The 20544-nt window shown below is 44.8% G+C and overlaps 1 protein-coding gene across 1 annotated transcript in view; it reads right to left on the reverse strand.

Moving 5' to 3' along the window:
* FBXO11 (F-box protein 11) overlaps positions 1-20544 on the reverse strand; it is a 61269-nt gene that overhangs the window by 6505 nt on the left and 34220 nt on the right. Inside the window, exons 3-15 of the mRNA XM_069954921.1 lie at positions 17153-17234; positions 12448-12592; positions 9599-9728; positions 8877-8960; positions 8655-8787; positions 6807-6913; positions 5770-5881; positions 5382-5488; positions 5171-5308; positions 3615-3832; positions 2074-2159; positions 1892-1986; positions 1458-1580 (exon numbers count right to left, since the gene is read on the reverse strand). Of these exons, the coding sequence (XP_069811022.1) occupies positions 1458-1580; positions 1892-1986; positions 2074-2159; positions 3615-3832; positions 5171-5308; positions 5382-5488; positions 5770-5881; positions 6807-6913; positions 8655-8787; positions 8877-8960; positions 9599-9728; positions 12448-12592; positions 17153-17234 (1560 nt within the window). The remainder of the gene's footprint in view (positions 1-1457; positions 1581-1891; positions 1987-2073; positions 2160-3614; positions 3833-5170; positions 5309-5381; positions 5489-5769; positions 5882-6806; positions 6914-8654; positions 8788-8876; positions 8961-9598; positions 9729-12447; positions 12593-17152; positions 17235-20544) is intronic.

A 20544-nucleotide genomic window follows, 5' to 3' on the forward strand; every position in this document is an offset into this window, starting at 1 on the left:
CCTCCCAGGACTGAATCCAGCTTTTTCCAGCACCTGGAGAGGAGCAGCATGAAGCGGCAGTCAGTTATAAGGCACCCGGGAAGGTGAGGAGCGGCAGTCAGTTATAAGGCGCCCGGGGAGAAGTGGCATGGAGCGCAGTCAATTATAAGGCGCCCGGGGAGGTGAGGAGCGGCAGTCAGTTATAAGGCGCCCGGGGAGAAGTGGCATGGACCGCAGTCAATTATAAGGCGCCCGGGGAGGAGCGGCAGTCCGTTATAAGGCGCCCAGGGAGGAGCGGCACAGAGCGGCAGTCCGTTATAAGGCGACCGGCGAGGAGCGGCACAGAGCGGCAGTCCGTTATAAGGCGACCGGGGAGGAGCGGCACAGAGCGGCAGTCCGTTATAAGGCGCCCGGGGAGGAGCGGCAGTCCGTTATAAGGCGCCCGGGGAGGAGCGGCAGTCCGTTATAAGGCGCCCGGGGAGGAGCGGCAGTCCGTTATAAGGCGCCCGGGGAGGAGCGGCAGTCCGTTATAAGGCGCCCGGGGAGGAGCGGCATGGAGCAGCAGTCAGTTATAAGGTGACCGGGGAGGAGCGGCATGGAGCAGCAGTCAGTTATAAGGCGACCGGGGAGGAGCGGCAGTCAGTTATAAGGCATCCGGGGAGGTGAGGAGCGGCAGTCAGTTATAAGGCGCCCGGGGAGGAGCGGCAGTCCGTTATAAGGCACCCGGGGAGGAGCGCCATGGAGCAGCAGTCAGTTATAAGGCGACCAGAGAGGAGCGGCACGAAGTGGCAGTCAGTTATAAGGCACCGGGGAGGAGCAGCACGGAGCGGCAGTCCGTTATAAGGCGCCCGGGGAGGAGCGGCATGGAGCAGCAGTCAGTAATAAGGCGACCGGGGAGGAGCGGCACGGAGTGGTAGTCAGTTATAAGGCGACCGGGGAGGAGTGGCACAGAGCGGCAGTCAGTTATAAGGCGCCCGGGGAGGAGCGGCAGTCCGTTATAAGGCGCCCGGGGAGGAGCGGCAGTCCGTTATAAGGCGCCCGGGGAGGAGCGGCATGGAGCAGCAGTCAGTTATAAGGCGACCGGGGAGGAGCGGCAGTCAGTTATAAGGCTCCTGGTGAGGAGTGGCACAGAGCGGCAGTCAGTTATAAGGCGCCCGAGGAGGAGCAGCAGTCAGTTATAAAGGTGCCCAGGGAGGAGCAGCAGTCAGTTTTAAGGTGCCCGGGGAGGAGCTGCACGGAGTGGCAGTCAGTTAGGAGGCAGCGGCTGATGAGCGGAGTGCAGAGATAACAAAAAACTTCTATTCCTTATTACTAAATTTGCTCTTTCATTAAGAGTCCAACAAAGCTGCAGTTAGGTCCAATGTACGGAAACTCGCCATCAGCTTTAATATAGATCTCTGTAATTCAAAGGGGAAAATCCACAACATTCCACCAGGTGTGGATTTAGTCACTGAGGTAGAGAGCGGGTTAGTAAGTACCTGTTTCCCGCTGTGTATTCGGTTCCTTCGTAGCACCGGAGTGCTTCCTGTTGTCACCCAAACGCCAGCCAATGTGTTGCTATAAACTTCATTTTCCTCAATTACCCCCTGCCCTTTTTCATGCTGTGGGAAAAAGATAGAATCATAAAACCCCATTCAGCTGTGACGCACTGAGCAGGATTAAACATTAGTACAGATTCAATAGGCCACAAGTTTCTGAACTAATTTTTTTTTTAGGTCGTCTAGTAGAGAAAGTGGCCCAAATATATCAATAGGTTTTTGTAACAGAATTCAGTATCACACACAACCTGAGGACAGGGGTGGCGCTGTGTTCTAACCCTGAGGTGTAGGGGTTGTGCACACTATCACTTCTCCATAGCGTTCCTGGGAATGTCTGTACTCACACTCAGATTACAGATTTATACCACACTCACCACATAAATGCCACCATGCTGACCATCATGGATTTTGTTGTGTCTGACAATAGGGCAGCTGTTTGTGCGGATCTGGATGCCCGCTAGAGCATTGCCTGTGGACGAAGACGGGACAGGTCAACAACAAGATGGTCACAAAATGCCAAACAGGTGAATGAGCAAAAAATAAATCAAAACCGTACCATAAATGTCATTTTCTTCAATAAGGCCTCTTCCATCACCAAATATATACACACCACCTTGGTTTCCATTAAAAATTGCATTTCCCCTGTAAAAAACAGGGATAAAAAAAACTCAGTATGGTATCGACAGCATAAAACGTACATGTGTAAGCACAACAACACAAGTAAATCAATGACGGGTATCAGATCTACAGCGAGGGCTACAGAGGGGGTTATTACAGTCTCCTGACGGCGAGGGAACATGACGGGGATATCTACATCCCGGGCTACAGAGGGGGTTATTACAGTCTCAGCACTGATGGCGAGGGAACATGATGTGTATCGGATCTACAGCGAGGGCTACAGAGGGGGTTATTACAGTCTCAGCACTGATGGCGAGGGAACATGACGGGGTTATCTACATCCCGGGCTACAGAGGGGGTTATTACAGTCTCCTGACTGCGAGGGAACATGACGGGGATATCTACATCCCGGACTACAGAGGGGGTTATTACAGTCTCAGCACTGATGGCGAGTGAACATGACAGGTATCGGACCTACATCCCGGGCTACAGAGGGGGTTATTACAGTCTACTGACGGTGGGTGAACATTGTGCAGCTTCATTTTGGAAAAGCCTTTTGATTTACTGTGTCTTGTGGTTGTTTACATGTAGAGTGTCCAGGGACGAGCGGTGTTCCCTACAGTCCTGAGTCCTGAGCAGCTGCTTACAGCTGTCATAATCGCTATGTATATGATGTGAGCTCTGCATATCTCTGTATCTCTCTATATCTCGGCTTCCATGTATTCTCCCTGATGCACAATCCGTCTCCTTCCCCCTCTGGCCAGCTGAAAGTTTCGTCCCACCTGGAAGGGCCGAAGGTCACGGATGTCTATAGCCAGACCCTCCCATCCTGCACAGGTGTATATTACACAGACCTGGATATACTCCTGCACAGGGAAGGTGTATATAACACAGACCTGGATACACTCCTGCACAGGGAAGGTGTATATAACACAGACCTGGATATACTCCTGCACAGGGAAGGTGTATATAACACAGACCTGGATATACTCCTGCACAGGGAAGGTGTATATAACACAGACCTGGATACACTCCTGCACAGGGAAGGTGTATACAACAGAGACCTGGATATACTCTTGCACAGGTGTATATAACACAGACCTGGATACACTCCTACACAGGTGTATACAACATAGACCTGGATATACTCCTGCACAGGGAAGGTGTATACAACATAGACCTGGATATACTCTTGCACAGGGAAGGTGTATACAACACAGACCTGGATATACTCCTGCATAGGTGTATACAACATAGACCTGGATATACTCCTGCACAGGGAAGGTGTATACAACATAGACCTGGATATACTCCTGCACAGGTAAGGTGTATACAACACAGACCTGGATATACTCCTGCACAGGTAAGGTGTATATAACAGACCTGGATATACTCTTGCACAGGGAAGGTGTATACAACACAGACTTTGATATAGTCCTGCACAGGGAAGGTGTATATAACAGACCTGGATATACTTACCGTATGGTTGGGTCACTATTTGAGGTAATCCAAACACCAGCAAAGTTGTTTGCATAGATTTTATTCTCCAGGAACTGCCCTCTCCCTTTTTCATGGACATAAATGCCTCCTGTTTGGCCGTGGTGGATTTCACATCTGACCACTGTGGGGTTGGCGTAGGCTTTCACCTCAAAGCCGGCTATTCGATTTCTATGTATGTTGCAGCTTTCAAAGTAGCCCTGTAATGATAATGTTATTTTTTCAGCATCAGAATCTTACAGCATTTACTCAACTTCCACCCAGAGAATGGTTTATTTAAGACATGTGCGTATGTCAGCATAGTACACGGGAACCCACTGGTCTGACCACTTATACATGGAATTACATGAAGTAACTGAATACAAAAATTTCCTTCTACAAGATTAAGCAATACCAATATGGCTGTCCTATAGGCGGCATCAGCAGAATACAGACGCCATTAATACTAACCACACTGTATGAATGACATGGTTACTATACTTGGCTGTATATTAGGCTGTCCCATCAAGCTGTTAACCCCCTTAAGCCACCATGACGTACCGGTATGTCATGGCGTCCCTGGGGGGGTACAGAGAGGGCTTATGTCATTACCCCTGTCTGTACCGCATCACTTCTGGTGACTGTGGCTTATAGCCAGCTATTCAGCGCAGTCCAATCGTCTATGATGGCTATTTAACCATTTATAAGCTGCTGTCAGTATTGACATTATGTTAAAATGACTTCATTGTTGGCCCAGGGTGGGAATTGGGTTCAGCAGTCTGTAGCAATCGAGTGCACAGAGGTGATCAATGCAAAACAGTATGTGTTATAATATTTTTAAAAAAAGAAAGAAAAGAAAAAAGCACATTTATTCCTTGAATCCTAAATATCTCTGTAACCAGATCCAAGTTTAGTCCAGCAACGTTGCACTGGGACAGGAGAGTTTCGGGTGTTGCAGCAGTACAATATGGCTGCCTGATACAGTAGAAGTGCTCCACAAGCACATTTTACATCTGTATTATGTATCCCAGCTCAACCACAGGTCTAAATACCCAAACTGACAGCATGGTAGATCATTAGATCTGCAGTCAGGCCAGGACATGAATGTTCCAATGTTACGGAAAACCAGACTAAGTGTGTACAAGCTGTGTGAGGAACAAGTATATTGTGAAAGTATAGTAACTGGTGGAACACAGGAGAAAGTCTAAGCAGCCAACACTAGAGGACGGGCTGATCTGATATATAATAATCTGGTCAAGCAGGGCCTCATTTTCTAGGGACTACTTGTGATTCACTTGCTCTAGTTTCACACCAAAGTGTATTTTTCTTTCATACACACAAACTGGGTTGTAAAACAGCACAGCTTATGCTAATCCATTATAAGGGTGTGCTCCCGGATAAATATTAGCTATATAGGAGTAGTTAATCCCACAATAACAAGGTAATAAAGAGTTTAAGCTGCAGAGACAGACATTTCTGGAACAGTAGCGAATATCCATTATACATAGGTGTGCAAACCAGTAATAACCTATAATGGGACCAAAGCAGAAACAACTTACCATGCCATGGTCAAACGTGAAGACGCCAACATCCCGGCCGTGATGGATATGGTTTCGCCTGATGATGGGATTGCCGTGATTTTTCACCCATATGCCAGCTAGAGCATTATTGGAGATCTCATTGTCCTCATAAATTCCCTTAAAAATTAATTAACAATTTGTAAGAAATCAGTAAAACAAATAGGAATAAGATTCTCTGAACCGTGGTTACCTCTGCATGGTCCGTGATGTACAGGCCGACATTTTCGCAGTCACTGATGTTACAGTGTTTTATGGTGGGACAGGCCCCCTGACCACTTACACAGACCGCTGAGCCAACTGCAACACAAGAGGAGGATAAAAGCAACAAGATCATTACCACTAACAATGACACCGATGCTGTTTCTTGGCATTGCCAGCAAAGATTTCAGCACAGGTTTCATATCAAAACCCTCAACAAGGCGCCATCCAATGTGAATTGGCTTCGCGTAAAATTACACACACACACACCGTATTTTTCGCTTTATAAGACGCGCTTTTTTTCCTCCTAAAGTGGGTGCCCCTCACTCCCGGCACCCGACCCCGTCACCAGAAAAACTGACATGAAGCAAGCGACCAACCTGTGCAAGTGCTGCGAATGATACAGTGATCGATGACCGGACTGCAATTCACCGTGATCTCTAAACAATGATGGGCGTTATGGTGCTGGGCAGATTTGTCATCAGGATTAAACTGTGCAGAGAAAGAAAAAATCATAAATTATAAAACATTCTATAAATAAATTGTATACTCTGACCTTAAAGGGTTATCCAGCAAAAATCTTTCTTTTTTTTTTTCAAAATCAACTGGTGTCAGCAAGTTATATAGATTTGTAATTTACTTCTATTAAAAAATCTCAGGTCTTCTCGTACTTATCAGCTGCTGTATGTTCTGCAGGAAATGTTTTATTTTCAATCTGACACTGTGCTCTCTGCTGCCACCTCTGGCCAAGAGCAGAAGAGGCTTTCATTATACCATGTACACATCTGGATAGAACCCCTCCATGTTCTGTAGCTGCTATATTCAGGAATGAACGTCCTACTCCCCACCCCCACCCCCACCCCCAATGTCTGCAACCAAAACCTATAAAATTTGACTTACAAATCAAAACACGACTTGTCTGAATGCCGCCATCCAGGCTGAGCAGTCACAGCATGGGCGGCCAGCTTTAGATGCAATACAATCTTTGTACAATTCGTGTCGTTTTGGGAAATTATAAAAGTATGATATCCCCATGAAGTTTCATTTAGTTTACCGCAGTTGTACAATCATATATCTATGCTACACTAGTAAGCATCACTGCAGCCACTAACCTCGTAGGCAGCCAAACCCTTGTACCTGACTTTGGGGGAATGTACAGTAGTTCACATGCGGTACTAGGTACCAGCATAGTCCAATACAATAAAAGGCCAAAATACGTTACATACGTAACACAAATGCAATGACTTCATTATGGGACAGCGCCATTCTGCTTTATAGGTTGTCCCCCTGTCAAAATCCGTCACATCACTTCCTGCCTATGACTTTAGAGTTTTGTCTCCTCACAGGGGTCTGAAGGAAAATGTAAAACAGTCTATATAAAAAAAAATATATATATATACACACACATATATCTTACCCTAATTGTCATATACCCAACATAAGCATCTTCTGAACCTTCCATGAAAACAAATGTGGAGTCTCTAGTGTTTTCAATGATCACCTTGTCAGCAACTTTTCCTGGGGCTGGAGACCAAAAAAAAAAAAGAAAGAAAAAAAAAAAAAAAGAGGGACTTTCATTAAAGAACAACTCCGGCAATTTTTTTTTTCTGGTAACACATTACAAAAGTTACATAGAACTCTTTATTGTGTTTTAATCACCTTTCTGGCCACGTTCCTTATAAACCCCCATACTTATCCGATCACTGTCGACCACAGGTTCTTCAGCCGGCGCCATCTTTTGTCAATGTCCCCCTAGTTAGGCCAGCCCCCCTCTACTACATCAACAGATGACTCACAGTTTGCTTAGCTCTGATTGGTCAAACAAGCCTTCAGCCATCTGACCCTCTCCAGCCAATAAAGTAACAGAGATTAAGACTTAGCCTGGAGCTCTGGGGGTCAGCGAACAGCGGGAATTTCAAACAGAGAATGAAGTAGGAAAACTATGATTGTGATGTTTTTTCGTTTTTAAATGAGCAACTGAGTTGTACTTTAACTCCTTCACTGGAAACAAAAGGGACAAAAGCGCTGAGTCTGTTATTCTCTGCTTGGCTCCACTTGGAAAGGTGAACGTGTGATGTAAAGATCTATAGAAAGACTCTCACGCCCGGCTCACGAGGAAGCTGCACAGAAAACAGGCACATTGCTACCACCCCTTCATTATGTGCCTGGTTCACATTACGATTGTGCCCTCCACGGCATGTAAATACTGGCAACCTGTCAAAAAGGGATGCCAATGCATACATGCACAGACAGGCCCCACTGACTTTAATGGCCCTACCATAGTCCACTAATGACTACATACAGATCAATTTCCAAACACATAGATAGATAGGAGATAGATAGATAGGAGATAGATAGATAGGAGATAGATAGATAGGAGATAGATAGATAGGAGATAGATAGATAGGAGATAGATAGATAGGAGATAGATAGGAGATAGATAGGAGATAGATAGGAGATAGATAGATAGGAGATAGATAGATAGGAGATAGATAGATAGATAGATAGATAGATAGATAGATAGGAGATAGATAGATAGATAGATGATAGATAGATAGAGGATAGATAGATACTGAGAAAAACACCTGAACACAGTCACTCGTTGACTACATATGAGACATTTAAGTCAAAAGGAGCCAACATGTAATTTCCCCGGAGAGAACCAACATGATGGGAAAGAGCGCTAATGGATCAATGGAGAGATTAGAAGTTTGTTAAAATAAGTATCTGATAATAAGAACTGACATGTTCCTCTGCACGGCCTGTTACGGAGACTTCCTCAGGAAAAATTGCATTTAAAAAATTAAAATGGATTTTTGGGCAAAACTGACCAATAAGCAATCTCCAGGCTACCTGATCAGTCACCGATAGACGTGGTGCCGGGACCTAGCAATGCAGTCAGTCTCAGGTCTCGGTGTAGTGGTGGCTGCAGCTCGGCTATACACTTGAACAGGATCTGAGCTACAGTTACAAGTCACCACCACTTCACAGTGACCAGAGACAAACTGTGCACAATGTAATGCAGGTGCTAGACTGATGGGAGCGCGGTGTCTGCACCGCCGCCAACCAGTGACTGGTGAGCTCGCCTATGGGCAGCTTGTCAGCTTTGCCCAGAGATATCCTTTGAACCTTGTAGAGGCACCATACAGTGGCACACGGTCCTTCCAGGCCACATATATCGGGGACTGTGTAAACAGATATGTAGTGGAATATAGAAAGAATATGTATACGTAGTATTGTCCCAAAAAAATAAATAATAAATCACCTGCACCGATCATGGTAATTGGAGACTCTATGTAGATCCATTCATCTGTGTAGATGCCAGAATGGACAAAAATGAGTCCATCAAAGTGAGCCTCCTGTACCCCACCTAACGCATCTTCAATCGTGTCGTAATACTAGGTAAAAAGAAACACAAAAACAAAACATATAATTACTTAACCACCATCCAAACACAACAGGTGTACATGCTCAGACAAATACTCACCAACATATTTTCCCTGCCTTTATATCTGGTTGGGTTGCTGTAAAAATGTTCTGCAAAACCTGGTTTAACATGTGCTCCTTTATACTGTAACAGAAATCCACACTTTAGTCATCCTAAAAAACCCAATACACATTTAGCAACATGTCCCTAATCCAAACTAATGTGATCTATAGGAGAGACCATCGATATCGGATGAGAGGTCAGGATCCCAGCGAGCGTCACCTCCTCTTTATACTTCACCAGGCACATATACTGCCATATATCTGGTAGTGGATGCCACTGGTACTGCAGTTTAATTCCACTGAATCTCAGAATATATACTGAGAATTAGATCTTTCTAATTCTGAATAAGTTCACACCTTTCAGACAGAGGAACCTGTTTTTCCCAAGATCAGCCCCTCCAGTACTCCAATACAATGTATAACATAGCCGTCCATCCATCCATCATATGAGACAGATGCAAACTGGGCAGTTTTATAAACTACTGGTGCAAGAAGGATTTTAGTAGTAAACAATGAACCCAGTCTACAAGTTTCTGTGTGTTAGGAAAGAGGTGAGGACTAATCCCAGCCTGTATACATACTGATTCCTATTGCTACGCAGGGAGAATGACGGCCACTAGGGGTCTTCCTCAATGAGGTAGATATAGATATGACACAGCTACAAAAGAATTAAAGGTGCAAACACTGCCACAGTCACACGGGATGGCGGCGTAGTCCTACCAGCTGCTGGAAGCTCTCCTTCCATGGGTTTGGATGCTCATATTCCTCAGGGTTAATCTGATAGAATTTTCCCGGTTCAGGGTGCATCATGGGGCGTGTATATTCAAACACTTCCATATATAAACGTTTCCTGCAAATAACACCGCTACATTAGTACAGGCCCAGACATCAGAGAAGATAAATCATGTCTGGTATAAAGGATTATGAGGTATAAAAAAAAAAATAGATTAATAATTCTACATCTTGGGAAACCAAGCCAACACAGCCAATGTCAGTGGGAGTACTTCATTAAAGAGGTCTCACAGGCTTAGAAAAACATGGCCGCTTTCTTCCAGAAACAGCGCCTCTCCTGTCCTCAGGCTGGGTGTGGTGTTGCAGCACAGTTGCTCTAAAGTGAATGGAGCCGAATTGTAATACCACACACAACCTGAGGACAGGGTTGGCGCTGTTTTAAAGGCCCTATTTCACCAACAGATCTGACGACAGATTATCTGCCAAAGATTTGAAGCCAAACCCAGGAGTGGATTTGAAAAGAGGAGAAATCCAGTCTTTCCTTTATGACCTGTTCTCTGTTTATAGTCCGTTCCTGGGTTTGGCTTCAAATCTTTGGCAGATAATCTGTCGTCAGATCTGTTGGTGGAATAGGGCCTTAAAAGAACGTAGTTGTGTTTTTCATAATCCTGGATAACCCCTTTAAAGGGGTAGTGCAGCGGTAGAGAATTATTCACAGAATAACACACATATACAACTTTGTAATGTATGTTATGTCTGTGAATGGCCCCCTTCTTCGTGTCCCACCACCCCCACCCGTGTACCCGGAAATGTGGAGCGCTATACATACCTGTCACGTGCCGACACCCGTCTCCGATCTTCAGTCAGTGACATCTTCTTCGGACGGACAGCGAACAGCGCCAACTGTCCCGAATGCCGGCCGCCCTCTGCAGCGTCACACGATGCTCAGCCGCGATTGGCTGAGCACAGTTATGGGGGCCATTCACAGACATAACATACATTATAAAGTTGTATGACTTTGTAATGTGTGTTATTCTGTGAATAATTCTTTACCGCCGCACTACCCCTTTAAGGCTTATTTCAGATTTTTGGGCCCTTTTTTTGTCTTCTAAAACACAATGAATTTCATGTTTTTTTTTCTGTTTTTACGGTACAGTTTAATTTAGACAGAGCAGGTTTTCTGGCACTTTTTCCCCAATAAGTCGATACAACAATCTCTAGTGCATGCTGCTTTATGAAAAAAATATTTTCCCCTTTTTTTAAGCAGTTTTGTTTGAAGCCATTAAAATCCGAGCCAAATCCACACTGTAGGATTCTGAATCCCACGCTTTACCGTAAAAGCAGCCGACGTTTACCCACCTCATCCAACACTAACCTGTTAGGGTTTACCGTGCTGAAGCAGAGGTCCTTAGCCAAACATACAGATCACTTACCCATGTATCATATAGGTGCAAAAGAAAGCATAGGCACAGTAAACACACATCCTGGTGGCAGCAAACAAACAAGACTAACACCTTACAAGCGACGGAAACACAGATGCACCATATACGCTGAATATTCAGCAATAAGCTCTAATGGTTACGCTCAGATTTTTCATTGTACTGTTTATTCTGGGTTCGGTTACCATTGAAAATTAAGGGTTTGAGGGATTTAGAAAAAAAACTTGTGACAGACAGTCACGTCAGACATTTTTAATTGCTCAGTCTTTAACCCTTTCACGACCTGGGGTCATTGATGCCTCAATGCCCATGTCGTTGTAGGATATCAGCTTATGGGATCATCAGAGTTTACATGGCTACCATCGGGGCTCTGCGATCACTTTGCAGAGCCCTGATGGACACCGGCAGAGAATTCTCCCTCTGTAGAAGGAGAATTCGCTCTCAGAAGCCCTATAGATGCTGTGGTCGTGCTGACCGCAGTATCTATAGGGTTAACTCTCAGCACCGGAGCAAGGCTCCTGCGTCTGTCATCCTGGATCTTAAATTAACGTCGCTGCAGAATCAGGCAAAGGCTGCAGCGACGTTAATTTACTGTGGGGCAGCGGGAGGGGGTTAGCTGATCCTCAAATATCACCAGAAGTGAACGGTAGGACGGATCTGGCGCTAACTGCGTTCTGCATCTGACTCCATAAATTCATAATGGAGCCTGCCCAGTGCAGCTGGTTGGAGATTGTGGCTGGACAGGAAGTGAAGTGCGTTCTGCGCGCTTGTCCTGGTCATATCTAGAAGTCAGTTTGGGCAGGAATACTCAGACCACAAGCAATGAAAACTTTTGGCATGTGAAATGTCTGCACTTTGCTCCCCTGTCTCATCCAAGAATGGAGGTGGAGATACATGTGACACACAATGGGTGGCACCGTTCCTGAAAAAACACAAAGGACTGTGGAACATTGTATGGGGGCCTCGGTATCTTTATACCATCATGAGATAAGGTGTGAGAATGGAAGATATTTCAGTTACGCTATCCTCCTCTATCAGACGGCTCGCTAGATATTGTTAGATCAATGTCACCACAGAGGCCGGACTTTACACAATCCAATGTACTAAGAATGGTGCGGCTGCAGATAGTAAGGAATTATAATAAATGCTTTGCGCCAGTTTTATCAGTTTCGCCCACTGGCTATAGAGAAACAGACAGACAGACACAGACAGACAGACACAGACACAGAGAGACAGACAGACAAATTCTCCATGTCTAGTTGCCAAGCTCTGCAGCTCTGAAGAGGAGCACAATCTCCCCAAATCTAACATCCTCCTACAGTAGTCTTCTGAGAGACGTTCCTGTTTGCACACCGCTCCTATCCATATAAGCAGCCATCATTCTGTTTCTTTACTTACCATAAAATAGGATCATTAGCAAGTTCACTAAAGCGCTTGCAGACACAGGCGGCTCTGCAGAGGTCCTGCTCCAGGAGGTAAGAGAAGATCTTCAATACCACCTCATCTGGCAGCTTTTCTTGAAGATACTGTTCTGCTGGCGCTGCTGCAGGGGAATAAACAAAAACCATGTCAGTACTTTACTCCACGTACAAGATACTAAGAAAGCCCAAAAGACACAAGTAGAAGAATATTACAGTTGCTGTGAACCAATCACATTGTTCTGTGTTTCAAAAACAAAAAGCTCTTTTTGAATGAATTGGTCTCAGTTCCCTTTTTTTTGGTAATATTTTTGTCCTCCCTCCCACACTGTGATCTTCAGACAAGCCTCCAATATACTGATCTCTGCCGCTTATCCCTACTGTCACAAAAGAGAGGGGGGAAGAGGGAGAGAAAGAGGGGGGGGGAGAGGGAGAGAGAGAGAGAGGGGGGAAAGGGAGAAGGGATAAGCAGCAGAGATCAGTGTATTGGAGGCTTGTCTGGAGATCGCACTGTGGAAGAGAGGACAATAATAGAAGGATGGCCAAAAGGCACAAACCACCACCACAGCACTCTTGGAAAATAAATTCAAGTGAACGTGTTTATTTTGCCCAGATACTGCGACGTTTCACTCTCTCACTGAGTCACTGCTTGAGAAAACTCAACTCTCAAAGCCAGAGAGTGAAACATCGAATATCTGGGCAAAATAAACACGTTCACTTGAATTAATTTTCCAAGTTGTGACCGGTCGCTGGGGCAGGTCATACTGGGTTCCGTCACAGTTCTGCACAGTCTGAGAGTCACATCTACCGATATTTACTTTCATACTAATTCACAGGTGTCTGGGATTTGTTGCACACACTTTTTTTTTTTTTTTTACTTGCAATACGAGCAAAAGATCTTTGCTATAAAAGCTTTATATAAACATATGAATGTACAGCTCCATGGGTATACAAAGCCACATTAGTGAACTCCTAGACTTAAAGGAGAAGTCCAGCAACATTTTTTATTAAAGTATTGTATTGCCCCCCAAAAGTTATACAAATCACCAATTTAGACTTATTACGGGAAATGCTTATAAATGGCTTTTCCCTGCACTTACTACAGCATCAAGGCTTCACTTCCTGGATAACACGGTGACGTCACTTCCTGGATAACATGGCGATGTCACTTCCTGGATAACATGGTGATGTCACTTCCTGGATAACATGGTGATGTCACTTCCTGGATAACATGGTGATGTCACTTCCTGGATAACATGGTGATGTCACTTCCTGGATAACATGGTGATGTCACTTCCTGGATAACATGGTGATGTCACTTCCTGGATAACACGGCGACGTCACGACTCCCAGAGCTGTGTGGGCTGTGGCTGCTGGAGAGGATGATGGCAGGGGGATGCTCAGTGTCCCTCCAGTGTCCTGTGTCCCTCAGCCATCATTCTCTCCAGCAGCCGCAGCCCGCACAGCTCTGGGAATCGTGACATCACCGTGTTATCCAGGAAGGGACATCACCGTGTTATCCAGGAAGGGATGTCCCCACATTATCCAGGAAGGGACATCCCCACGTTATCCAGGAAGTGACATTACCATGTTATCCAGGAAGTGACATCACCATGTTATCCAGGAAGTGACGTCCCCACGTTATCCAGGAAGTGACATCACCATGTTATCCAGGAAGTGAAGCTTTAATGCAGTAGTAAGTGCAGGGAAAAAGCCCTTTATAAGCATTACCCGTAATAAGTGTATATTGGTAGTTTGTATAACTTTTGGGGGCAATATTTTAATAAAAAATTTCGCTGGACTTTAAAGTGACACTTTCCCCCGCTTTTTTCTGACTTCTCTACACAGGTGTAAATTTTGCAGTTTTCATACCTTATATTATACGTCATGGTGTTTCTTCCAGTAAAAAGTGATCTTTTATCATCTGGGATTGGGATACCTGGGCGGGGCTTCACAGCCGAAGCCCCACTTAGCTCGCCCCCAGCGCCACTTAGCCACGACCCATGAAGTCATCGCAGTATTGGCCCCGCCCCCTCAGTGGCCATTGGATGGGCGGCCTAAAGGTCTATGTTGTGATGACGTCATGGTGGTGGCGCTTCGGCCGTGAAGCCCTGCCCAGGTATCCCAATCCCAGATGATAAAAGATCACTATTAACTGGAACAAGCACCATGATGTAGGATATAAAATAAGGTACGAAAACGGCTAAATTTACCCATTACACCTGTGTAGAGATGTTAAAATGCAAAAAGGGGGACAGTGTCACTTTCAAGGGGCCTTACGAGCCTCTGACCTGATACAAGGGATTTTCTGTCAGAAAGTACTGAGTGGATGTGTTCACATACTTCAACTGGTGCCAATTTAACCTATATAAATAAATAGCTACATGTGAAGATTTCCTAATGTCCTATCCGATTCTATATAACATAGTCCTAGAAGGAATAAACCTTAAGGAGAAGCACTATCACTGCGCCATAGAGGGAGCCGGACCTGACCAGCATCAATGTTCAGGTCATTTCCTGGGGTTTTATGTATTTCAGATAAGACACAAAATGCAGCAAGTGTTTAATCATTATATGAGGACACTGTCCTTTTAAATGGCTCAATTTCCCATATTTCTATCTATATCATAAAATAATCCTGATATCTTGCAGTTCTAATTCTCACCACTGGGGATAAAACTAAGCTGAGACTTCATGTTGTGTCTGTGGTGATAAGAGGAGGCTGCAGTAAAGTGATCTGTACAGCATTGCAGCATCATGTGACACCAGTAGATAGAGGAGACAATAGCAGCTCCCTGTGGAATTACCTCTTCACAGGTCACAGGGCACGCTCAGTAATGTCTCACATTCATCTAAAGGGGGCAGAGTGTGTCTATTGTAGTCTATGTCCATGAAGCTTGCTGTAAAGCATTTCACTAAATGCTGTTAACAGCAGCCTAGGCAATATGGCCACCCTCAATGTAAAAAAAGGGAAATAAAAAAAATTAGTCAGAAAATATAAACAAATTAAAATAAAAGAAGTTTTAGTATCTGACTCTAAACAGTAAAAGAAAAACTAAGTGACACATTCCCTTTAACCCCTTCCCGCATCAGTCAGTACATTTATGTCCTCATGCGGGAGACGGGGGTCGCATGGCGCTACAGTTTTGACAGCTGCATTTAAAAAGTATAATTAGAGGGTGATCGAAACACGCCGGCAAATTATACATTAAAATGCAGCTGTCAAAACTGACAGCTGCATTTAAATGTATTATATACCCCTTTCTGGTGTCTAGTGGAAGGATTGTATATATGCAAGTAAGGTACCAATAGAAAGTACGGATCATGGTGCAAAAAATGACACCTCACACAGCTCCATAGACCAACCAAAGGATAAAAGCGTTATTAGGCTGGGAATAGAGACATTTGAAACACACTTTTTTTTTTTTTAAGTTTTAATTTTTTAAAAGCGGTCAGATAAAATAAAAGTCACATCAATTACATATTGTCGTAATCGTACCGACTTGAGGAACATATATAACATGTAACTTTTACTATAGAATGAATGGCGTAAACACGAAAATCCCCAAAATGAAAACAAATTTCTTTTTTTTTTTTTTTTCCAATTTCACTGCACAATTTCTTTTTTCTGGTTTGGCAGCATAATTTTTGGAAAAATTACTATTACAAAGTACAATTAGTGGCACAAAAAATAAGGGCTCATGTGGGTCTCTAGGTGAAATAGATGCAAGCACTATGGCCTTTTAAACACGAGGGGAAAAACACGAAAAAATTTGCCTGGTCCTGAAGGGGGTTCCCAGCGCTACAAAAACATGGCCACTTTCTTCCAGAGACAGCACCTCTCTGGAAGTTTTGTTGCATTGAAGTGAATGGAGCTTAATTGCAAACCACACCTGACCTAGAGCAATAAGCGCTGCTGTCTCTGGAAGAAAGTGGCCGTGTTTCTGTAGCGCTGGAGTCCATTTTGACAGAATTCCAAAGTATATGTGCAACATCTTCATCATCAGCACCTACTCTAAAGAAATACAGAATCTAAACAAGTTAAAGAAAAAAAATCTATATATATCTATATCCTTGTGCAAAACCACACGCAGTTTACATACAGTGAATCGATGTGGTTTTACAATGATTTTTCATAGGGAAAGACTGGCACACTGCTGCAAGGTGTGCATGGAGTCTATTGTTTACAGCCAAATATTCATTACAGAGTCACAAAAAAAAAAAAAAAAATTTAGGCCGGCTGCAGAGTGAAGATGTGCAGCAAGATGGTAACCCGCACTGCACAAAACGTGCTCAGATCGATAGGTGCTTATATCCTACCATACAACAGCAATAGCGAAAAAGGATCTCACCATGGCGGAAGAGCTGCCCAGGATAGAAGGAAATAGATGCAATCTGTAACCATAAAGCAGCCTGACCTCAAGCGACCACGACAAGACATTTAAAGGGGCATCAAACCGAAGATTTATAACGCGTGTATAGTATATAGTATAAAGTATAGCGAGCTTAGATGCATCTTTATATCAGCTGTGTGAGTGATATAAAGACTGATACTCAGAGGTTGTACAGTCCTATCTGGTCACATACAGCACAGTACATGTATAACAGCACAAAGCTGGAAAACAAACCGGCAGCCATGGCTCCATGCTCAAACAGATGGGAATGAGAATATAAAGCCTCCTTACCAGGCAAGTCTTGGGATTTCCCAGATACTCTTGCACGTTTTGCTCTGTGGCCAAAGTTTTCAGTTGTCGACGTTGAAGCACCCTGGGAAAGAAATGGGAAAAGAGTATTAATATGATCCAATAAGTGACAATACCTGCAGCGAGGACGCGAGGCTACACAGCAAGACAACAGCCTCGGCCTATGGCAGCAAAGTCACATATCCCAGAAACTACCTAATAACTACATCAAGTCTTTCGCTTAAACAATTAAACATTTTTGATGTTTTGATCAAACTAAACTTTCTACATGATAAAATAAGGCCAGAATCCCAAAACCTCGAAATTACAGCCGTATTGTGGTATTTTACTGTCTGCGAAGAGTATTAAGGTGCCCACATCTGGTCATCAATTATCTACCCCTGTCCTCCCCATACACAGGCCACGGCAGAGCGTTCCTGTGTTCTCTATGGGAAGGGTTAAGACAGTCAGAAAGCTCTGGCTTTTCTCTCCAAGAAGAAAGTGGTTTGGTGATGATTTTTCATCACGTACACCTCCTATTTCCACTGACCTCATCTATCGGTGGTCAGTCAAGAGACCTCCCTACACCTTATACTGAAGGCCATAGCTGCGGCAAGGGCGGCCAACAAGATGGTGGCCTCTCTGCCTGTCAATCTTTCCCACGCTGACAAGCAGAGAGCAGTGACTAGTCACAGGTGACTCTCAGCCCAGATGACTAGTTGCCTTGCCTCTTCCAGCCTCATGCGATCCAATAAAAGTCGGCACACACAGCTGGTAGCCTCAGGGAGCCGAACAGTAGATCTATACTAGGAGTCATATCAGCACAATCGTATTGATGATTATGGTTACAGCCAAGGAACATAAATAGTAATAATGCCAGCAGTCCTGGATTCCATCCAAAAGCTTTATTTGACGATAAGGCAGCTGACACGTTCGGCCGGATGGTCTTACTCAAGGAAAACTCAAGATTCATCATCTCCGAAAATTAGGCTATTATATGAGAATTCTATTAGATTATTATAATTTTGTATAAAACCAAATGTAAAAAAAAAAAAAAAAAAAGCGTGCGGCAATGTGGCATGGAGGCAATCAGACTGGGGCACTGCCGGGGGGGTTATAGGAGCCCAGGTTGCTGTGATAGCCGCCTTCAGCCCGCCTGTATTGTTGGTTCTGGTATCTCATCTTTCACTATAGATTCTTTATGGGGTTATGCTCAGGTAAGTTTGCTGGCCAAGCGAGCCCAGCAATACTGTGGCTATTACAGGTGCAAGTCCTGCTCACAATTCCATCGCCATAAAGCGTGTGCGCAGAGGGAAGTATGAACAGCTGTAATATTTCCTGCTAGACAGCTGCACTGATAGAACCCAGTGGAGCTACCCCAGCATATGCCATGGCTCCCCGAACCATCATGGATTGTGGAAACTTCACACTAGACCTCAAACAGCTGGGGCCGGGGCCTCCCCGCTCTTCCTCCGGCGGCTGGGGCCTCCCCGCTCTTCCTCCGGCGGCTGGGGCCTCCCCGCTCTTCCTCCGGCGGCTGGGGCCTCCCCGCTCTTCCTCCGGCGGCTGGGGCCTCCCCGCTCTTCCTCCGGCGGCTGGGGCCGGGGCCTCCCCGCTCCGTCTGTGTGTGCGGCTCTTAAAGCAATGACTCCAGCTCAGCCCACTCTTGCCAGTCTCCCCTAAATTTTGAATGTCCTTTTCTTAACAATCCAATCAAGGCTGCAGTTCTCCGGGTTGTTTTTTCACCTTTTTGGCCACACTTTTTCCTTCCACTCACCTTTCCATTAACCTGCTGTGATGCATCACTCTGTGAGCAGTCGCTTCTATAGCCATGACCTTTTGGGGTCTGTCAGGTCAGTGGACACAATGAGTTTTGGTATTTTCGGTTAATTATTCAAATTTTCTGGGATAATGAATTTGGGGGTTTTCTTGTCTGTAACCATAATTATCAACATTACCAGAATGAAACACCAGAAAAAGGTCACTCTGTTTGTAATCTGTGTATAATTACTTATACACACACACACATATATATTTATAGATGACTTTTAAACGGAATTACAGGGAAAAAAAAACCTGATTATATTCAAATTTTTTTGAGATGCTCTTGTACATATACACAGTATATATTCTCCCACTGACTTAGGCTATATCCACACGTCTGTAAAATCTGTCCACCACTGCAAAGAGACTACTGACCCAACCACACGAACATGTTGTGGGGCTGTGATCTAAGCTGCATAAATAACTATCAGGTCCTAGTACAGACCCACAATTGCAGCACGGATCACCATTCACCAGAGAACGGGTCAGTGTATTGTGCACGGCTACAGAGGCACATCCACTGTGCTGACCGTAGTTACAGAGAACTCCACACATAGGCCCTGAGGTTTGGAGCATACTACACACTTCTGTAGGTTTAACATATATTTGTAACATGGGCTTAGTGTTTAGTCCTAATCAATATAGGACCCTACACTACATGAGAGAAGCCAACTACTGAAAATTATTTTATTAATTTAAGGCATGAGTCTCCGAATTGCGGCCCTCCAGCTGTTGCAAAACTACATTTCCCATCATGCCTGGACAGCGAAATCCAAAGCTTTAGCTGTCCAGGCATCATGGGAGTTGTAGTTTTGCAACAGCTGGAGGGCCGCAGTTTGGAGACCCATGATTTAAGGTTATTACTCAACAAGGTCAATGTCACAATAATCAAGGATAATCTAACCCACTCCGAGCCCAGCCCAGCATCACTGACTGACAAGCATCATCATCACCACCTCCACCCAGGCATTCCAGAGCGGCCATCATCCTCCTACCACAGGTGCTCAATCTCCTCAATGGAAAGTGGCCATTCTGGAACACTAACGCACAATGCTGATATTTTGCATATTCTATGGAAAAATTTGTCAAGGAAGGGAAACAAATAAAATATAATGGCTACAAGTAAAGTGTTCGATCCCAGGAGGGCTCAACAAAATCTAAAGCAAAAAACTGTCAAGTATCTGCAAACTTTATAAACTTTTTACTTGCAATTCAACTGGGAGAGTGAGTGAAGAAGCAGAATTCTGTTTTAAAGGAAAGTCATCACCGGGGCTTTCCCCAGCACCTTCCGTCTGCCCCCCCCCCCCCCCCCCCCCCCCAGGGTTAGGCTGCTGACTATTGTGGGGGCACATAGTTCTGTAGTCCTGTCTACGACTGCTGATCCACAGCGGTGGGACTTTTTTTGGATGGATATAACACACTCCCCTCCATGTGGATGGGTATAACACACTCCCCTCCATGTGGATGGGTATAACACACTCCCCTCCATGTGGATGGGTATAACACACTCCCCTCCATGTGGATGGGTATAACACACTCCCCTCCATGTGGATGGGTATAACACACTCCCC

Source organism: Dendropsophus ebraccatus, chromosome 15 (assembly GCF_027789765.1).
Source record: "Dendropsophus ebraccatus isolate aDenEbr1 chromosome 15, aDenEbr1.pat, whole genome shotgun sequence".
NCBI lineage: Eukaryota > Metazoa > Chordata > Amphibia > Anura > Hylidae > Dendropsophus > Dendropsophus ebraccatus.